The 21540-nt window shown below is 41.0% G+C and overlaps 1 protein-coding gene across 4 annotated transcripts in view; it reads right to left on the bottom strand.

The window, feature by feature from the left end:
* Positions 1–21540, bottom strand: part of MAP3K5 (mitogen-activated protein kinase kinase kinase 5) — a 220358-nt gene that overhangs the window by 163977 nt on the left and 34841 nt on the right. The window contains exon 1 of one of the 4 annotated variants that reach the window (XM_021072512.1): positions 7381–8630. The exons of the other annotated variants lie outside the window; for them this stretch is intronic. Coding sequence (XP_020928171.1) covers positions 7381–7429 — 49 coding nt within the window. The 5' untranslated portion in view covers positions 7430–8630. Of the gene's footprint in view, positions 1–7380; positions 8631–21540 lie in introns of those variants that run through there. 4 annotated transcript variants of the gene reach the window in all.

The raw sequence follows: 21540 nt of genomic DNA, 5'->3' as shown, positions 1-21540 counted from the left end.
GGGCAGAAGATCTAAACAGACAGTTCTCCAAAGAAGACATACAGATGGCCGAAAAACATATGAAAAGATGTTCAACATCACTCATTATTAGAGAAATGCACATCAAAACCACTCTGAGGTACCACCTTACACCAGCCAGAATGGCCAGCATCCAAAAGTCTACAAACAAGAAGTGCTGGAGAGGGTGTGGAGAAAAAGGAACCCCAGTACACTGTGGGTGGAATTGTAAATTGGTGCAACCACTGTGGAAAATAGTATGGAGATGCCTCAGAAAACTAAAACTAGAACTACCACTGGATCCAGCAATCCCACTCCTGGGCATCTATCCAGAGAAAACTATGACTCGCAAAGACACATGTACTCCGATGTTCATTGCAGCACTCTTTTCAATAGTCAAGACATGGAAACAACCTAAATGTCCATCAACAGAGGAGTGGTTCAAGATGTGGTACACATACACAATGGAATATCACTCAGCCATTAAAAGGAAGGAAATAACAGCATTTTTAGCAACATGGATGAACTTAGAAATTATCATGCTGAGTTTAGTCAGCCATACAATGAGACACCAACATCAAATGCTTTCACTTACATGTGGAATCTGAAAAAAGGAAACAATGAACTTCTTTGCAGAACAGATACTGACTCACGGACTTCAAAAAATTTATGGTTTCCGGAGTTCCCGTCGTGGCGCAGTGGTTAACGAATCCGACTAGGAACCATGAGGTTGCGGGTTCGATCCCTGCCCTCGCTCAGTGGGTTAACGATCCGGCGTTGCCGTGAGCTGTGGCGTAGGTCGCAGACGCGGCTCGGATCCTGCGTTGCTGTGGCTCTGGCGTAGGCCAGTGGCTACAGCTCCGATTAAACCCCTAGCCTGGGAACCTCCATATACCGAGGGAGTGGCCCAAAGAAATAGCAAAAAGACCAAAAAAAAAAAAAAAAATTTATGGTTTCCAAAGGAGACAGGTTGTGGGGGGGGGGATGCTCTGGGGGTGTGGGATGGAAATGCTATAAAATTGGGTTATGATGATCATTGTACAACTATAAATGTAATAAATTCATTGAGTAATATAAAAAAACCCTCAGTCTTCCCGATGAATATTCTTGGTCACAGGGGTTAAGAAAGACGCCTTCCTTCTTATTAGAGAGGAGCTTCAGACACACAATATTTTGATGGCAGTTTAGTAAATGTTATTAAGGGAGCCCTGTAAGTACTCTACCAGATTCAATCTTCAAGGGAATCCTTCATATCCGTGCACAAGGAAAGTCAATAAATCACAATTTATATCTTTGGTGAATAGCAAGTACTTTATAACGTGACATTTCCTGGCCACAGGCATTCCAGTCCCCTGCATAATTTTGCTTGTTAATGAAATGCAAATCAGTCCTACATCAAAAATTATTAACTCTCTTTCCAAGTTAAAAAAGGGTCTAGTTTATAACTTCATTTATTTTTTTAACATTGTGGCAATAAAAATAGGCCTGGTCAATGATCTAAAAAGAGTATGCAATATAAGGAAAGTATAAGTCAAAATTAAATCTAAGGAATTTATGTGACAGGGCAAGATGGCACCACATAAGCAGAAATGGGATGCGAGGCTGCTTTGATAGTAAAAATATCTGTGTCACCATTGAAAACTATTTTTCTCTTTGAAATTATTATATTTTCTGGGGGTACACTGAGTTTAAGGGTCTATAATCACAAATTTAGATCTCTATAAACTCATTTTACGTACTGAATTTCAGTTCTTAAGTAATCAATCTATTTTCATGAGATCCTGAAAGAGCTATTCAGAAAAATTTGAACAGGCTTTTTTTTTTTTTTGAGTTTGCTCTGTTTTTATGGTGGTAACAGCGCATGCCCTTTCTTAGGTCTCTCATATTTAATTTTAATTAAATCTTCACAGCTGCCTGTGTTCATGCTTCAGTGAAATTCCCAAGCACACGGAGTAGCCCTCTGTTACCGCCAAGACTCTTACACAAGAGTCATCCTTGCTAACCGGATTAGCTGGCACTGGTGCTGAGTTGTGTAAGGTTACAAGAGTACATTTGTGATGTTTTTGGAAAAAAATTCAGTTGTTCCTCACAGATGTGCATCCTGAGCGACATACTCTTTCCTAAGTGTTTTATACATTTACAACAGAGATAACGCAGAGATAACAGACGGTGGCCAGAGAACACTTGAGCGTTATCTCATGAGTTCTACAGCAAAATCCCAGTGGCAACATCGTTCAGGTTTGAGGATGTCCTGATTAAGAGGAAATTTTTCTCACTCTGTCCAGAGCAATAGCTTGTAATATATGTGTGCTATATCTACACAAATAATCATAGTGATTAAAGTAGTGTAACACAGGAGTACAATCAACAAGATTCAGACAGGAAAATCCTACAGGAAAAATAACCTGGTTTCCTCAATCAAAACATCACAGGAGGCGAGGGAGAGGAGAGGGGGAGATTAGCCTTCAAAAAAAAAAAAAAAAGAGAGAGAGAGAGAGACTAAAGGGACATTATCTATTACAACGCAGGGACCCTATTTGGAGTCTAAAATGACTGTTAAAATATCATGACACATATGAGACCATTTGACAACTGACAGGACGTTTGATGATATTAAGAGTTTATTCTAAGTGTGAGAAGAGACTGGTAGGAGCAAGGTGATTTAATTCTATATTAGAAAAAGAAAAAAGCTAACTGCTATTGTATGGCGCAACATATGCGTTCTTTCTCTTTTTTTAAAAAAAATAGGTGTTCTTATTAAAGAGTGTTATTCCTCATGCAATAAGAAATTTAATTGCAAGCCATAAACACTGTATTGTTCTTAGTGTAGAAAGAACACAGGTAATAAAAGAAGCCCAGCTTGCATACTACTTGTGTGGCAAAAATAGTGACTCATCATGGTAAGCAGGCCAGCATGAAAGGGTTCTTCCTTCTTGCATTTATGGCTGTTGTCTCTTGTACTTGTAAACCCAACTAGATCTAAGAAGCATGGGTGAGTGCCCAGGAGCTCCACATTGCTCCAGGATTCTTAAGTGTGGACAAGTGGAAAACTCCCTGAACCAAGAGTCCTCTAAAGCATCACTAAAATGCCAATCTTTCACTTTCCTCGTACTCCCAACACCTCATAAGGTTTGGCATCCAGTCAAAACATGCACTATTTTTATTCAACTTTACTTTGTTCTTTTCCCAAGAGTAACTCTGTAATGCTGTTCACACAGCGGATGTGTAAATACATTCTGCCAGTAATGATATCACTCCACAGCTTACGTGTTGACATTCCATTAGAATACAACAACTCATTCTGGGGCTTTTCAAAATTCCTTTCTTAAGGATGATCTACTAGAAAGAATGAGTAACACCGACACTAGTCATTGTTAAATAATCCTTTTATTGCTGTCAGACTTAGGTGGCTGACCTTAGCTGACTGTAATGAAAGAGTCTTTTTTTTTTTCTTCTCACTAAAATTAAATCTGCCCATCTTAAGGAGTTCGCTTACTCTCTAGGAAAGTTATGGTGTGTTTGCTTTAATGTGACAGATGAATGGGATGACAAAAACGTCACTTAAAAAAGGAGCTGTCGGTACATCTCAAAGGCCAGGAGTTTAGCATTAACACAGACACACTGCTAGATATAAAAATAGATAATCAACAAGGACCTACTGTATAGCACAGGGAGGTCTACTTAATATTCTGTAATAACCTAAATGGGAAAAGAATCTGAAAAAGTATATAGATAGATAGCTGTATATATATATATGTGTGTGTGTGTGTGTGTGTGTGTGTGTGTATGAGATAGATAGCATGTATATATATCTATATGTAAATATATACTATCTATATATAAATATAGAAAACTGAATCACTTCGCTGTATACTTGGAACTAACACGACATTGTAAATCAACTATACTCCAATACAACTTTTTCTATTTGGAAAGAGGAAGAAAAAAGGAGCTATTGGTACCTATCAAAGGCCAGTCATGGGATGAAGACAGTGAGGGAAAGATGCTTTCAGCAGCCCTGCAAAGGGGAAAACAGGAGACACAGCAATAGACCTGGAGAGGATGACAAGCGGGCATCTTTCCTGCATTACCTACCAGCTTATGTCCTCCTTAGAGCTGACTTTCAGTAGCCTCTTATCGGATGAACTTGGAGGCTCTGGCTTCTTAATCCTGCTTCAATCCCAGTCCCCACAGCACCCTGCAAATGCTCCTTTCCTCTGCTCCCACACTCCTTTATTCTAAAAAGCATTTGTCTGCTCTGTGCAAGGGACTGTGAAGGGGTCAATGAAATCAGTTCCAGCTCTTCGATGAGATTATAATCTGCAAGGGCATGTGAGCTGCAGAAGTCCAAGGTCAAATGAATTTGACGTCCGTGTTCCATGGGAGCACAGGATGAGGAGTGATGCACACTGATGGGGGTCTTAGGGAAGGCACTTTGGGGGTCACAGCTTTGAAGTAAGTCTTGAGAAATGGGACCGCTTCAGGACACAGAGACTGGGAAGAAAGGCCATTTTTGGCGGCTCCATGATTGCTTAATAGAGGAACGTCTCTGCACCAGAAAAATTGCCCCACCACCTAAGATTGGACGTGTGCACAACCTCCCACTGACTGAGGAAAGGCTTATCACTCTATCTATCAGGTCTTCCTGCAGGAAGTTTACAGGCAGTAAAATAAATTGCACAATATTGAGGTTTTCTTTGAAGAGGGGGGAGGGTTCTTTTCACTAAAAACTTTTTCCTTCCTTCTTTCCTTCCTTTCTTTCTCTTTTCATTTTTTCTTCCCTCTCCTCCCCACCCCTCCCCCCTCTTTCTTTCCTTCCTTCCTTCCTTCTTTCCTTCCTTCCTTTCTTTCTTTCTTTCTCAGTTCGACCCCAGCCTGGGCATATGGAAGTTCTCAGGCTAAGGGTTGAATTCCAGCTGAAGCTGAAAGTCTAAACCACAGCCGCAGCAATGTGGGATCCCAGCTGCATCTGTGACGTATGATGCAGCTTGCTGTAATTGCCAGATCCTTTACCCACTGAACGAGGCCAGGGATCAAACCTACATCCTCATGGATACTAATTGGTTTCTTAACTTACTGAGCCACAACGGGAACTCTGAGAGCTCTTTCATTTTGCTTGTGCCTTTACGGACTCTAAGTCACTTTACTAAATACATCCCTTTCCCTTACTTGTCACTGTAGAGCCCACATCATCTCTCTCTCCCTGCTCCTTGGTCCAAGGTGAGCTTCACTCCCTTCCTTGTTTCCTAGCTCCCTCCACACACAATCCAACAGCGAGGGGCCTACCGTCTGCACCCTAGAAGGTAGGTGATGTCCACTAGCAGAACAGAAAATGCTAGAGAGGAGGCGCTTGATGGTAAGGAGACAGCTATCAATGCACAGTGCGGAAGCAGGAAAGACACATGAAAACAAACTGCTTCGGAATAATAGAGAAGTCTTCTGGCAGCTCTCTGGGCAAATGATAAGCTCACAAAACATCACTGGCCACAGAGGGTCCTTCAAGGCATGAGGAGCAAAAAATGCATATTTGCTAAAGGCAACCACACAATTAATTCACTTCAAAGAGAGCTATATGTCTCTGGAATTCTCAGCATTTGTTTCTATTGTTTATTGACAATCAGAAGCAGAAAGGGCTAAAGAACTAAAACTACAGAGAGGAGGGTGCGGGTAGCACATGCGTCTGTTCACACACACACACACACACACACAGTCCCTGTCCTCAGAAACCTTATGTTCAAAGGGGGGAACAGACAATCAAATAATCATACAATAGCAATGTAAGCTGTGGTAGGTGTGACAATGATAAATTGAAGGGCAAGTGGGAAGGTACAACAGAGGGAACTAATTAGTTGATGGGGGGGGGGTGCCCTGAGACAGTGATGGGATTTGAAGGAGGTGCAGAAATAAAGGGAGAGGGAAGACAGTGTGATCTATGGGGAGTCAGTACCGAGCAGTCACTACACACAGCCAGGTGGCCCTCCCACCAGGTGGGGTGTGGCTGGCTGGAGTCTGGCTGCCTGAGCTTGCATGTGGTTTGTGTAGCGAGCATCACTGGGAGCCCGGGGCTGGAAACCCCACTTCCTCCAGCAGTTTCCTCACCTGTCCAAGAACAAGCGTCTCTGTCACAGAAAGGGTTGAACGACAGTGAGTAATAGCTATTAGCCAGTACCAGAGAGTGGGCCATGGAGCGGGAGGCACCTTCACACCTATTCCCACCACAGAGAATTGTCCACAGTTTATAAATACGTTCCCGTGCCTTCCCTGTTTGATAAACAGGAGGTACAGAATCCATAAAATGAGTTTCATTCTTCTCAACAGACGCTTATGGCCTTGACCAAATCTCTAGTTAAAAAATATCTTCAAGAGAGGCCCTAACCATATGGAAACAACCCACATTTGCAGGTAGTATTTTGGGTTTGAAGGAGGCAGATGAGGGCAAATCACTGCAAGGCCCTCAGAAAGTGCCAGAATGGACAGCTGAACACATATCCGGGTTTGCTTCAGACAACCCAAAGTGATGTCTTGGGCCCCACTGTAATTTCTAGTGGTGAACCCTTCACTCTGTCACTTCCTGTTCCACTGTGCTGTCACCTTCCATGGGCAGAGGCAGCAGGGCGTCTGCAGCTGTCGAAAATCTCAGTAACCACCCCCCACCTCATATTCTGCTGCCACCCCCACTAAGCTTGGCTCTGGGGCTCTCATCAGACAAAGACCTCAGCCCCGAATGTTCTTCAAGTTATTTTCAGACAGGAGCTGCTTTTCCAAATCTTTCAATCTCTCAGGCCAAAGTAATGAGGGAAATTGTATAAATGGCACAGAGTAGAATCAGAGAGCTTCTGAACTCATAGGCCCTTGCTACTCCTGATAAACTGCATTTCATTTTGCTGGGGTTTGTCATCTTTTCTTTAGTCTTTTTTTCTTTCTTTTTTTGCCTTTTAGGGCCGCACCCGTGGCATATGGAGGTTCCCAGGCTAGGGGTCTAATCGGAGCTATAGCCGTCGGCCTACGTGACAGCCACAGCAACGCCAGATCTGAGCTGCGTCTGCGACCTACACCACAGCTCATCACAACGCTAGATCCTTAACCCATTCAGCAGGGCCAGGGATTGAACCCGCATCCTCATGGTTCCTAGTTGGATTCCTTTCAGCTGCGCCACGACGGGAACTCTTCTTTAGTCATTTTCTGCACTCAGAAGCATGCACTCATGTGTGTGTGTGTGTGTGTGTGTGTGTGTGTGTGTGTGTGTGTGTACGCACGTGCTTGTGTGTGTTTCTCTCTTTACCTTGCCCCTTTTTCACCCTAATCTTGGTTTTCCTTTTCTGGAATGTGCATCTTCTTTCAAGAGCTTATATTTGTCCTCTTGTGCTTCTAATGTTTACTTACCATTTCTTACTGAAAACAGCCACGCCAGGGTCAAGTTCCTCTTAGACATCAACAAGCCAGAGCTGGTTTTACAGCAGATCACGTGGCCCCTGAGTTTTGGACGAAAAGTTCCAAATGGTCTTTGGAAACTGGTTTAAACCTGGCAGCCAAATCTGAAAGACTGTATTTTCCCTAGCTATTTCTATTCTCGTATGATATCTTTCAGAGCAAGATTGAGACAATGAAAAAAAAAACCAGAAAAATTACCTGAAATTCCTCCATCCATAATCACACCTCTATTAACTCAGATGCTATTTTTACTAAGATTTCTAAATTAGTTTTTATGTTAGCATGCTTTTAGGAAAAGTATTACACAAATGATTATCTCAAACTGCCCAGGTTCTTCCTTTTGTGCCTATTGTCATAAACAAACCAGACTTGTGAAAAGGAGCCTGAGGCTGAATAACAAAGGAGTGATTTTCTGCCATTTATTTGGATCTTATCATTCTGAAGAAGAGCTACATTTTTTATTTTTCTTAGAAACGTGGGTTAAACTAAAATGGCACATATTTCTTGCTTCTGGAGCCCTATTTACTTCTTCATGGTTAAGTCCCAGTAACTCTTATCACATCTCATTATAATAGATGCATTTGCATCTATTATAATTATTATAATTATAATTATTTCTCTCAGTAATACTGTCTTGGTTAAAGTTAAATGACCTATTAACACAACGCCAGTAATGTTACCCTTTTTACTAAACTTATTGAACATTAAAACTATATTAAGGTAAGTGATAAAAATTTAAGTGGTCGACTCTCAAAAATATATCTGGTGCTCAGCATCAAAGAAGTAAAATATTATACACATTAAAATGATCTATTATTAAAATGTATCGTATAAAGATATTAAGCACTGGTGTATTTCTTTCTTGGCTTTTCCCTATACAATTATTAAACATACACATACACATACATACATACATACAGACACCCCCCCATATGATATGAGGGCCAAACCGCAACTACTCTACATATAACATTCCAATCATAGGCACTTCTAATTATTAAGGTTATATTTAGGAAAACTTGAATTTGATGCTCATCATTTGCTGTTGAATCAAGATACTAAAAGTCTGTGTTCAAACATGTACAAAAATACTAAAGTTAACAGTACTTAATGGTGAGAAACTTGAAGTTCTTCCACTCAGATCAGGAATTGGGCAAGAATACCCCATCTATCACTCCTTTTTTTTTCATTTTTAGGACTGCACCCACAACATACGGAAGTTCCCAGGCGAGGGTCCAATTGGAGCTGCAGGCGCTGGCCTGCACCACAGCCATGGCAATACCAGATCCAAGCCACATTTGTGACCTATGCCATAGCTTGCAGTAATGCTAGATCCTTAACCCACAGAGTAAGGCCAGGGATCAAATCCGGATCCTCGTGGATACTAGTCAGGTTCTTATCCCGCTGAGCCACAATGGGAACTCCTATTACTCCTTTTTAATACTGTACAAGAAGTCCTAGCTAATGCAAGACAAGAAAAGGAAACAAAAGGTATATTATTGGGAAGGAAAACATAAAATTGTCTTTGCAGATGACATAATTATCTATGTAAAAACCTGAAAGAATCAACAACAACAACAAAAAACTAGTAGAGCTTATAAGTGATTATAGCAAGGTTGCAGAATTCACAGTTAATATACAAAAGTCAATCACTTTTCTATATACCAGCAATGAACAAGTGGAATTTGAAATTAAAAAGAGAATACCATTTACATTAGGACTCTATAAATGAAATACGTATAAACCTAACAAAGTATGTCAAAGAGCTTCATGAGGGAAAACTACAGATCTCTGATGAAAATCAACAAAGAACTAAGTGAATAGATATTGCATTCCATGTTTATTGATAGGGAAGCTCAATATTGTCAAGAAGTCTGTTCTTTCCAACTTGATCTATAGATCCAGTGGAATCTCAATCCAAATCCTGACAAGTTATTTTGTAAAGAGAAACAAACTATGTGAATTCTATATGAAGAAGCAGAAGACCCAGAAGAGCCAATATAATATTAAAAGAGAAAAACAGAGTTGGAGTGAGGCAGGAGATGGATGGGCCCCAGACTGAACAATTGGAATCTGTCCCCTGTGGACAGATAACTTCAAGATAAAGATTATGGCAGGAGTAAGGTGGAGCTGTGTCCTGCTTGGAAAAAAGATAAAGAGACCACATATTTCTCATTCTTGAGGTCAAGGAGACCTCCTGAACTACTCATGCGCAGAAGCTTCCCCAAGGGTCAGAGAAGGGAGGGGCACCAGACCCATAGTACATCCTGTCAACTTCCCAAAACCTGGGCACTGGAATCCATCTTGCCTAAAAGAAGCGCATACACAGGGGAGGGCCCTGAGTCAGACCAAAGGCAGACAGCAAGATGATTGGCTAGAGGAAGCCGGGAAGGACTGCCCCCCAAGCAAATGATTTAAACGACCTCCAAAGCACTTGTTGCTCTCTTTCTTTTATTCTGTCTTTCTCCTTTTCCCCCCACCCCAGCCCATTTGTGCCTTCTCTGCACATATCTTCTTTTTTAATAAACACTTTATTTGCTTTACTGCTCTTAATCTCTTCGCCAAATTTTTCTCCAAAGGTACAAGTACTGGGAACCTCCATCAATCCTGCTGGCCCTTGAGGTCTAGTGGTTAGGGGTCAGCGTTCTCACCCTACAGCCACCTGGGCACAGCAGGACAGGCAGTACCAGACTTTAAGACTTACTATAAAGCTACAGTAATCAAGACACGTGTTACGGGTGAAAGAATATACAAATAGACAGATGGAACACAACAGTAAACCCAGAAATAGACTCACATAAATACAGTCAACCGATCTTTGAAAAACAAGCAAAGGCAAATACAAAGGAGCAAGGAAAGCCTTTCAACCAATAGTACTGGAACAACTGGACAGTCATGTGCAAAAAAATGAATCTGGACACTGATTTTATACCCTTTGCAAAAATTAACTCAAAATAGATCACAAACCTAAAAGTAAAATGCAAAGTATAAAACTTCTAGAAGATAACACAGGAGAAAAATCTACATAACTTTTAATATGGCCATGTCTTTTTAGTTATACCAATGGAACGATTCACAAAAAATTAACTAAGACGAATTTTTTTAAAAAAATCAGAAACTTGGAGAAAAATCTGTTAAAGACATTCTGATAAAGGACTGTTACCCCAAATATACAAAGAACACTTAAAAATAAGAAAATGAGTAGTCAGCTTAAAAAATGGGCAAAAGACCTGAATAGATATCTAATCCTTACCAAAGAAGATATGTTGAAGGCAAGCTAGCATAGGAAAAGATGCTCAACATCATAAGTCATCAGGGAGAAATGTAAATTAAAACAATAACATTACACATTCATTAGAACGGCTAAAATTCAGAGTTCCCGTCATGACGCAGTGGAAACGAATCCAGCTGGGGACCATGAGATTACGATTTGATCCCTAGGCTGGGAATGTCCATATGCCATGGGTGTCGCCCTACAAAGCAAAAAAAAAAGAATGGCTAAAATTGAAAACACTGACAACATCAAATGCTGGAGCAACAGGAACTCTCATTTGTTGCTAGAGGAAAGACAAAATTATACAGCCACTTGGAAGAAGTTCCACGGTTTTATAGAAAATTAAAGATATTTTAGCAATATGATCTAGCAACTATGCTCTTAATATTTACTCCACAGAGCTAAAAACTTATGTCTACACAAAAATCTGTACATCAATGTTTATAGCAGTTTTATTCATAACTGCCAAAACTTGGAAGCAACCACCTTGTCTTTCAGTAGGTTAATAAATCAACAATGAACTGTGGTATATCCAGACAATGGAATATTAGTCTTTTTTTTTTTTTTTTTTTTGTCTTTTTGCCATTTCTAGGGCCGCTCCTGCGGCATATGGAGGTTCCCAGGCTAGGGGTCTAATTGGAGCCGTAGCCGCTGGCCTATGCCAAAGCCACAGCAACACGGGATCCGAGGCGCGTCTGCAACCTACACCACAGCTCACGGCAATGCCGGATCGTTAACCCACTGAGCAAGGCCAGGGATCGAACCCGCAACCTCATGGTTCCTAGTCGGATTCATTAACCACTGCGCCATGACGGGAACTCCAATATTAGTCATTATTAAAAAGAAATGAGCTGGAGTTCCTGTCATGGCAATGGTTAATGATCGACTAGAACCATGAGGTTGCGGTTCGATCCTGCCTTGCTCAGTGGTTAGATCGTTTGCGTGAGTTTGTGTAGTCACAGATGCAGCTGGATCTGATGTTGCTGTGGCTCTGGTGTAGCAGGCAGCTGTAGCTCCCATTAGACCCCTAGCCTGGGAAGCTCCATATGCTGTGGGAACAGCCCTAGAAAAAGGCAAAAAGAAAAAAAAAAGAAAAAGAAATGAGCTATTGAACCATGAAAAGATACAGAGGCATCTTAAATAAATATTATTAGTGAAATGAAGACAATGTGAAAAGGCTATACACTGTATGATTCCAACTATATGACATGCTGGAAATGTCAAAATTAAGGTGACAGTAAAAGGGACAGTGGTTTCCAGGAGAGAGGGATGAAGAGGCAGAGCACGAGGATTTTTAGAGCCCTGAAACTCCTCTGCATGATACTAGAATGGTGGATGCATGTCATCATATTTTTCTCAAAACCCACAGAATGTACAGCACCAGGAGTGAACCCTAATGGACTTTGAGTGATGATGTGCCAATGTAGGTTCATCAATTGTAACGAATGGACCACTCTGATGGGGGATTGTGATTGGGTGTTGGTTAGACTTTTGTGGGAGTAGAGGGTATATGAGAGATCTCTGTATCTCTTGTTCTATTTTGCTGTGAACCTAAAATAGCTCTAAAAAATAAAGTCTCTGCCAAGACATGAAAACATCCAGTGATATAGGAATGGATTAAGATGATGTGATACATATATACAAGGACTATTACTCAGCCATAAAAAAGAAGGAAATAATACCATTTGCAGCCACATTGATGCAACTAGAGCTTTCTCTCACACTTGGTGAAGTCAGAAAAAGACAAATACCATATGATATTACTTATATGTGAAATCTAAAATAGGACAAAATGAACCTATCTGCCAAAGAGAAACAGACTCATGGACTTAGGGGACAGACTTGTGGTTGCCAAGAGGAAGGGGGGAGGGAGTGGGATAATTTCATTTTGAAAAAAGGAATGAAATAATGTCATTTGTAGTGACATGGATAGACCTAGGCATTATCATACTAAATGAAGTGAGTCGGAAAGAGAAAGACAAATATCATATGACATCGCTTATATGTGCAAACTAAAATATGACACAAATGAGCTTATCTATGAAACAGAAACAGACTCACAGAGAACACAGACTTGTGGTTGCCAAGGTGGGGAGAAGGGGTGGAGGAGAGATGGACTGGGAGTTGGGAGTAGCAGATGCAAACTATTATACACAGAATAAACAATAAGGTCCTACTGTATAGCACAGAGAACTATAGTCAGTATTGCCTGTGATAGACCATAACAGAAAACAGGAAAAAGTGTATATAAATGTAAATCTGAATCACTTTGCTGTTCAGCAGAAATTAACACATTGTAAGTCAACTAGACCTCAAAAGAATAAATTTTTAAAAAATAAATTTGACTTTAAAAAAAGAATCCTGGATCCCCATTACCCTCCAAAAAAACCGTATATGAGATATCATATTTTATAAAGAAAGCTCCTTCCGCAGAAGCCACAGAGTTCCTACACATCCTGAGATTGTGCTGGAAGGTGGCACTAGCCCATGCCACCACAGAAAGCAGGTCCCTTGGACCCCATCTGCTCCGATGTGCACAGGTATCCAGACCCTGCACAGCTCCCACCATCCCCACACCTGGGAGTCCTGGTCAACTGCAGTGCAGCCGCAAGGCCGCATCAATTCAAGATGAGTCACAGCCTTGGCTGCAGGTTGTAATCACCTAGGAGCTTCGAAAAACAGAGTCTGAGTACTCATGCCAAAGATCCTGATTTACTCAGTACGGGGTGTGGCGTGGCATCAGGATTTTTAGAATCAGGTGATTCTAATTTTCAGCAGGGCTGAGAACCACCAATTTGGAAACTGATTTCAAGATGCTCACTCATCTATCAACCATGCAACTTGCCTAGAAGCGAAGCACAGACTGCTTATTTCAGCATTTTGACCCATTATTGTGCTCCTTAGCAATGTTGGCAACAAATATTCATTTGCATACTAATGAAAATACATGGCTCTTACAATGAAGATCGGTGTAAGCAGTGTTTGGATGGAATTCAATTTTTTCTGTTCAGAATGCTGACAGGGCAGCAGCTGGCATACACTTGGCAGTTATTAAATATTTTTATTTTTGAGCAATTTAGTTTTAATTGGGGCTTTTGCATCTGTTATGTATCCTGCTTAGAAAAGTTCCTTTAAACTCGTTGAATAATGACTACTTTTCCCTTTTTCTGTATCAAATTATTTAAAATGGGATAAACATAATTATAATCATGTATGTCACTAATATACCAACTTGGGGGAAGAAAACAAGCTCCCCTGCATTTTCAACTTTCCACCCTCAACACATGAACACACTTTTCAATAATGAAATAACCCTGATTGGCCTAGAAAAGAGGCTGTATCTGGGTACACAAAGAGTTAACTCAAAGGTAGATCAACTCTCTGCTTCTAGTTGCTGGGGGGGGGGGGCAAGATGCTGGTAATGCTCCCACTGGGTGGATTTTTCTCTCCTTCCCTGATGTGGACCCCCAGGGCACCTAAAATCCCCACCATGAAAACCACAACACTCTATTCACAAGGTGGACTTCGAAAATAAAATCCCTCTAATTCATGAGCTTGACTCTTACCACTTGCCTCCATCTCAGTTTTTCTGCAGGTATTCTACATATTTCTACGGACTATTTCCTTAATGCTTTCCAGCTACACATGGGGAAAAAGGGCAGGCATACACACACACACACACACACACACACACACAAAGATGAAGTGAAATCTGCGTGTGTTGTTTTGCAATGATATATTCAACAAGGGCATGTGTTACCTGTTCTTTTTGGAGGTGGGTGATTTCACCCTGATAATTCCAAGGAGAGTCAGTGTAATCCAGTACTTTCTTCGTCACACTTCACGTTAGTAAATTGAATTCAGGCTGATCTCTAAAATTTTCTTCTCATGAAAACTGATTTGTTTCTGGCAAGTCTGCTTAGGGGACTTAAGTTTGTAAGGGCTCAGCCGGCTGCTGTAGAGACTGCAGCCTGGAACCAGGGCAGGTAAGAAGCAGAGAAATACGTCAGGAGGTAACTGCCTAGGTCCAGGTATGAGGTGAGGATGTTGTTGAATCTAGGGAGGTGGCAAAGACGATGGAAAGATAAAATAGGTTCCAGACACATTTTGGAGGATCACTGATACTTAAAATGATTTCATATCTAAATTATTTTTTATCTCCAAAATATATTAAGTAAACAAAAACAAGATGCAGAAAAGTAAAGCATGCTATCATTTTCTATAAAAAATGCATGCATTTCCTCACTTATGTATTAACAAATATACCTATAGGATACAGAAGAAATTTAGATCATTGGTTGCATCTAGAGAGAGTAATTAATAATTAGGTGGTAGTGAAACAAGGGTAGGAGTGTAGATACTTTCGTTACGTTTTAAAGTTTATAAATATGTTACCTTTTTTAATTTTTAGAAGAAAGAGGAAGATAATAGTAAAGTGTTACCAATTTTGAAAAAAAAAAACAAAAAACTCATCTGTGTCACTTCTTTCTACACCTCCACCAAAGCTCAACTGGTAATTTAATACAATCCCAATAAAATTTAGATTTAGAATCTAAAATTCTTGATTTCCTCAATAGAACAAATATCAGCCAAGGCAAATAGAGCAGGTTTAGGTTTCCCTAGGACCATGTTACTTTAAAAAAAAAGAGTTCCCATCGTGGTGCAGTGGTTAATGAATCCGGCTAGGAACCATGAGGTTGCGAGTTCGATCCCTGGCCTTGCTCAGTGGGTTAAGGATCTGGTGTTGCCATGAGCTGTGCTGCAGGTCACAGACGCGGCTCTGATCCCGCATTGCTGTGGCTCTGGTGTAGGGCGGCGGCTACAGCTCTGATTCGACCCCTAGCCTGGGAATCTCCATATGCCGCGGGAGTGGCCCTAGAAAAGGCAAAAAAACAAAAAAAACAAACAAAAAAAAACCTTGGTATAAGGTAATCAAATGCAAAAATAGAATTCTGAGTGGCTAGAAATATTAAAGTATGTTCATTTTTTGGTCTGTAAAAAAAATGGTACACATAGGAAAAGATAATCTAAATGGTAATAAGAGATCTATGAACTGTTACATTACTGTTAACTTAAGAGATCCAGAAGTTTCCAATACTCTTCCCTGAAGACACTGGCCCCATGATCTTAGAATAAATGACCAGTGAAACACTGAACATCACAGAAGGAATACTTGATATAAAATTGAAAGTAATATGCATCCTGGTAACTATTCTAGCAGAAAGCTGTGGCCCAGTCATACAGAGAAAACCAGACAGGGTTCTAACACCCATGAGAGAAAGGCAAAATCTAGGTATAATCACTGTTGAAGGGAGAAATAAAAAGAACTTGAGAATGCACAGGGATATTCTTTCCTTTTTTCAACAACAAAAAATGAAGATGAGAGAAATTTGCAGAAATCACCCAGTTATCTCTCCCCAGTACCAGTCAATATTCCCAGAGGCCTTGATTTGATCACCCCTCTGTGCTCCAAGGATGTTCAGCTAGTTTCACACATGCACTTGGGAGAAATACGCTCTATTGTTGGAATATTCAAATTCTTTTTAAAAAAAATCTTTATGTAAGTGCAAAATCTGCTGTAACTTCTACTTTTTCATTGTTTCTACTTCTATTTTTCTAAAGCTACCCCCCCCCAAATTCCTTCTTCCTCCAGTAGGTTTCAAACACTTCAGAACAACAATCTTGGCATCTCTGACATTTTTTCCTCCAGCTTACATCTCTCTAGTCCACCCATATGGCAACAGGATTTCCAGTTCTGTCAACATGCCTGCTCTCTGGCTACACTCTGGCCAAGGAATGTATAGGGAGACAAAAACCACGAAAAGAGTTTTCCAGGGTGGAATGAGATAGAACTACTTTTCAAAATATAACTCCTAATGGAATATACAGAACTTGATTAGCCATTAAGACGGTAAGTGCTCAAAGTGTATGACAAAGACTGAGACATGGTGTGTGTGTTTAAATTAATAGATAATTACTATCATTCCTAATATTGGCAGATTAAAGACAATGAATCGGAGAGTAAGTGGGAGGTTATGAAGGCAAGATAGTGAGTGCAGACCAGAGTTCTCAAATGTAATGTGTCCATAAATCACTGACCTTGAGAAAAAAAGAGATTCCGATCCAGTTGTGGGGAGAGGGAGTGATGAGACTGACTTTCTCACAAGTGCCCAGCTGATGCCCATGCTGCTGGCACAGGGACCACCCTTTGAAGCAACAGCCACACTGTAAATCCATAAACACGATACAGGGGGTGTCTGAAGCATACAGTGAACAAACCTTTCCAATCTGGCAAACACTGCTACACAAAAACAAAACAAAGCAAAACAAATAGGCCTATTAGATATATGGTGTCTCTTTGGGGGCAATAACATCTACCACTATGATTTAAAAGACAGGTTTTAGAATTCCCATTGTGGCTTACTGGGTTAAGAACCTGACTAGTATCCATGAGGATGCAGGTTCAATTCCTGGCCTCACTCAGTGGGTTAAGGATCTGGCATTGCTGGGAGCTTCAGTGTAGGTCACAGATGTGGCTGGGTTGAAATTCAGCATTGCTGAGGCTGTGGTGTAGGCCAGCAACTGCAGCTCAGATTCGACTCTAGACTGGGAACTTCCATATGCCACAGGTGTGGTGCCCCTAAAGAAAAGAAAGAAAGAAAGAAAAAAAAAGGACAGATTTCAAAATGCCAAGTCTTGGAAAGAAGGACATTTCCATTTTTCTGTCTCCAAATGATAAATCCTAAATAAACCAGTATTCTTGGAGTTACGTGTGAAGCTGTGAACACACAGAGGCAGGCATAGTGTATGGCTCTTTTCCTTTTCCTTTCCTTACCCAGCGTTCTTTATCCCATGTTTATGCATCAGGCAAGAAAAACTTAGCTAGAGTTCCCGTCGTGGTGCAGTGGTTAACGAATCCGACTAGGAACCATGAGGTTGCGGGTTTGATCCCTGGACTTGCTCAGTGGGTTAAGGATCCGGCATTGCCGTGAGCTGTGGTATAGGTCACAGACGAGGCTCAGATCCGGCACTGCTGTGGCTGTGGTATAGGCCGGCGGCTACAGCTCCGATTCAACTCCTAGCCTGGGAACCTCCATATGCCACAGGAGCGGCTCTAGAAAAAGGCAAAAAGACAAAAAAAAAAAAAAAAAAAGAAAGAAAAAAAAAAGAAAATCTTAGCTGATGAGCTTCCTAAAATGTATGCAGATGAAAGAGGCACTTGGAAAAATGTTAATATTTACAATTATATATCCACATATGGACCCTGTTAAGTATACATTATGAATTCTAAATATGTCTATTTATGTGTGTTCACACAAAAATGTATTTATTTAGCAAAAAATTGAAAGAAATTTTTCTTTGAAAAAATGGGGGAGTTCCGGTCGTGGCTCAGTGGTTAGCAAACCTGACTAGCATCCATGAGGTTGCGGGTTTCATCCCTGGTCTTGCTCAGGGGTTAAGGATCTGGTGTTGCTGTGAGCTGTGGTATAGCTCGAAGACGTACCTGGGATCCTGCATTGCTGTGGCTCTGGTGTAGGCCAGTGGCTACAGTTCTGATTGGACCCTTAGCCTGGGAACCTCCATATGCTCAGGTGTGGCCTTAAAAGACAAAAAGACAAAAAAAAAAAAAAAAAAAAAAAAAAAGAAAGAAAGAAAAAGAAAAAGAAAAAAAAGAAAAGAAAAGAAAAAAGAAAGAAAAAAAAATGGAGTAGTTTCCATTTTGGCTCAGTGGTAACAAACTCAACTAGTAACCACGAGGTCAAGGGTTCGATCCCTGGCCTTGCTCAGTGGGTTAAGGATCCAGCATTGCCTTGAGCTGTGGTGTAGGTTGAAGATGCGGCTCAGATTCTGTGTTGCTGTGGCTGTGGCATAGGCTGGCAGCTGTAGTTCCCATCTGACCCCTAGCCTGGGAACTTCCATATGCCTTGGGTGAGGCCCTAAAAAAAAAGAAAAAGAAAAAGAAAAATGGGGAGAGATTCTTTACAAAACAGATGCAAAGAAAAGGCATATGGCAAACAAAATGTGAGAAAATATATTAAAGATTACATAAAAGAGTATATGATACGGTTTTTTTGGTGCTTTGTTTTGTGTAAGAATGAAGGTAAAATTAAACCACAGTACTTAACACTTGGCGGAGTGCAGTAAAAATACCTTTGAGATTAAGGATTTAAAATTGAAGGCAAATTTAAGAAAGTTAAAAGCTGAAGTAGGTATTTTGTAGAAATTGTAGTCAAAAATGAGAGAACTGGGAGTTCCCGTCATGGCTCAGTGGTTAACGAATCCGACTAGGAACCATGAGGTTGTGGGTTGGATCCCTGGCCTTGCTCAGCGGGTTAAGGATCTGGTGTTGCCGTGAGCTGTGGTGTAGCTTGCAGACGTGGCTTGGCATAGGCTGGCAGCTACAGCTCCGATTGGACCCCTAGCCTGGGAACCTCCATATGCTGCGGGAGCAGCCCAAGAAATGGCAAAAAGACAAAAAAAAAAAAAAAAAAAAAAAAATGAGAGAACTACTTTCAAGAAAGGATATAGGATACTTTAAAACAGTTTTAAATAGATCAACACCAATTAAAGCTCTTGGACACCTGTACACACACACACACACACACACACACACACACACACAATTTATAATTAAGGAGGAAAATTCAGCCAGTAGGAGGAGTTTTACTCAATAGCTTTTTTATATAGATATAGGCAAATTCCAAATCTTAATTACGAAATAAAAGTGGAACAATAGGGAAAATTATATAATATGGTTGAAGAGTTGTAAAATATTAGGACAATTATTGGGGCCCCAATAGGGTACTCATGTTAAGATCACCTGTGAAGATGCAATCATGACACACTACCTGGTTGGCATGTGCTGTTGTCTAACGTGGCTCTAGACTTTAAGATCTCTGGACCATGTTCATGCCCACAGCCAGATGACCCTTCGGCACCTACAGAATGCTCACTCACCTTCCAAAAGGCTGAGTTCAAAAATCACCTCCTATTAGATCTTCTGCCACCCCCACACCAAGTCAAGTGTGTAATACCATGGGCCTATCACTGATTTCTTAGTCTTGTCTAATAGGATGTGAGCTCCCAGGAAAGAATGGGTCTAATTCATGAGCATCATATATGCACACAGGATGTTTCCCAAGTGACTGGGTCACTGAGTGAATCACGCTGGAGTGAGAAATGAGGGACAGAGGGGGCTGGTGGAGTCTGTGCTCTGCAGCACATCTCCATCCACTGTTTAAGGGGCTGCCCAATGCAGCTCTCAGTGAGCAGCTGTTTTGGTGAACCACCTACTGATGCACCTTCAAAGTCATCCTCTTGCAACTTCTCAACATAAAAACAGCCATCATTACACAAACGCCCCTAACCCAGCATACTCATCAACTCGGGACAAGGTGTGGTCACCTTCTCTCCACTCCATTAACTCTGGGAAAAGTCACAGCCCCCACCCTTCGATTTTTTCATCAGCCATACAGAGTGGGTCAAAAACATGCTGTACTGTCCTCTGAGAGACAAAACCCTCTCTTTTCATGCCAGTTTGGCGTCTCAAAGAGCTGTCGAGCACCAATAGTTCTTCACGATGAAGGGATGAATTGATAGAGTTTGTGATGCATTTAAGTATTTTTGTCATAAAAAATAACTTGTCACATTACTTCCTCAATAAGATCACATGGTATCTTAAAAGGTATACTAAGAAATACTCTTAAAAAGGTATTTTTATGTCTAGACTAAAAAACAAGTCTTCCTTTTCTCCTTAGCTTATCTTTGGTTTCAACTGATGGGGAGAAAAAGGGTTTTAAACTTGCCAAAAGCTGTCATCTCACACATTTCATTGTCTTCACCTCTCTGAAGAAAGTAGTTCTAAGTCCTTGTCCTGAAGTGTCTTTATACAACTGTCTGCAGCTTCTAAGGGTCAACAACCAAATACCAAATTTCTCACAAGGGAGTTCCTGTTGTGGCTCAGTGGTAACAAACCCAACTAGTATCCATGAGGTTGCGGGTTCAATCCTTGGGCTCTCTCTGTGGGTGAAGGATCTGGCTTTGCCATGAGCTGTGGTGTGGGTTGCAGAGGCAGCTTGGATCCTGCATTCCTGAGGCTGCGGTGTAGGCCCGCAGCTGCAGCTCCAATTGACCCCTAGCCTGGGAACTTCCATAAGCCCAGGTTGCCACCCTAAACAACAACAACAGCAGCAACAACAACGATGACGCCGACAAAATTTCCCACTCATCTCACTATTTCAGGGATGTTCAAACTTCTGGACTTTTGGAAGTAACTTAGCAATTTCGCTTGTCAGAATGACTAAACAGAAAATTTGTTCTCCTCTTTGGGAATCCTTGTCAGGTCAAGTTTTCTCATGACTTTTAACCCCAGTGAGTGCATTTCATTTTTTTTTTTTTCCTGTTTTTATTTTTGTTTTTCCCCCTCCCTCTTCTTTGCTGCTTAGTCCTCCCAGAACAGCATTCCTCTGGTCTGATTCAAGTGCTCTACTGAAATCTGCTCATAAACTTTGCTTCTCCTTGGGCTCTGGCTGCTCTTCTGGTTTACGACTTTACCACCTTCATTTTGGATGAGGTCACCCAAAGCCCCGTCAGCCTGTATCTTCCCACGCAGGATAAGCTTTTATTTGGGGATTACAGCAATATCTTTCTGAGTATAAATCACAGATTAGTAAAAGGAATTGCAGATTGCATTACTCTAGCCCATGGGAATTTGGGAGAGGTGGAGTTTACAAGCACGAAAGAAACACAGACGCAAACACTCGCCAAATGTTAAACACAGGGGTGAGGACTTTGGCCAAATATAGTAATTTCTTCACAAAGAGACATATTGGTAGATA

This window comes from Sus scrofa, chromosome 1 (genome assembly GCF_000003025.6).
Source record: "Sus scrofa isolate TJ Tabasco breed Duroc chromosome 1, Sscrofa11.1, whole genome shotgun sequence".
NCBI classification, from domain to species: Eukaryota; Metazoa; Chordata; class Mammalia; order Artiodactyla; family Suidae; genus Sus; species Sus scrofa.
Note: the sequence above shows the minus strand (reverse complement) of the source record. Positions and strands in the feature narration are given on the sequence as shown.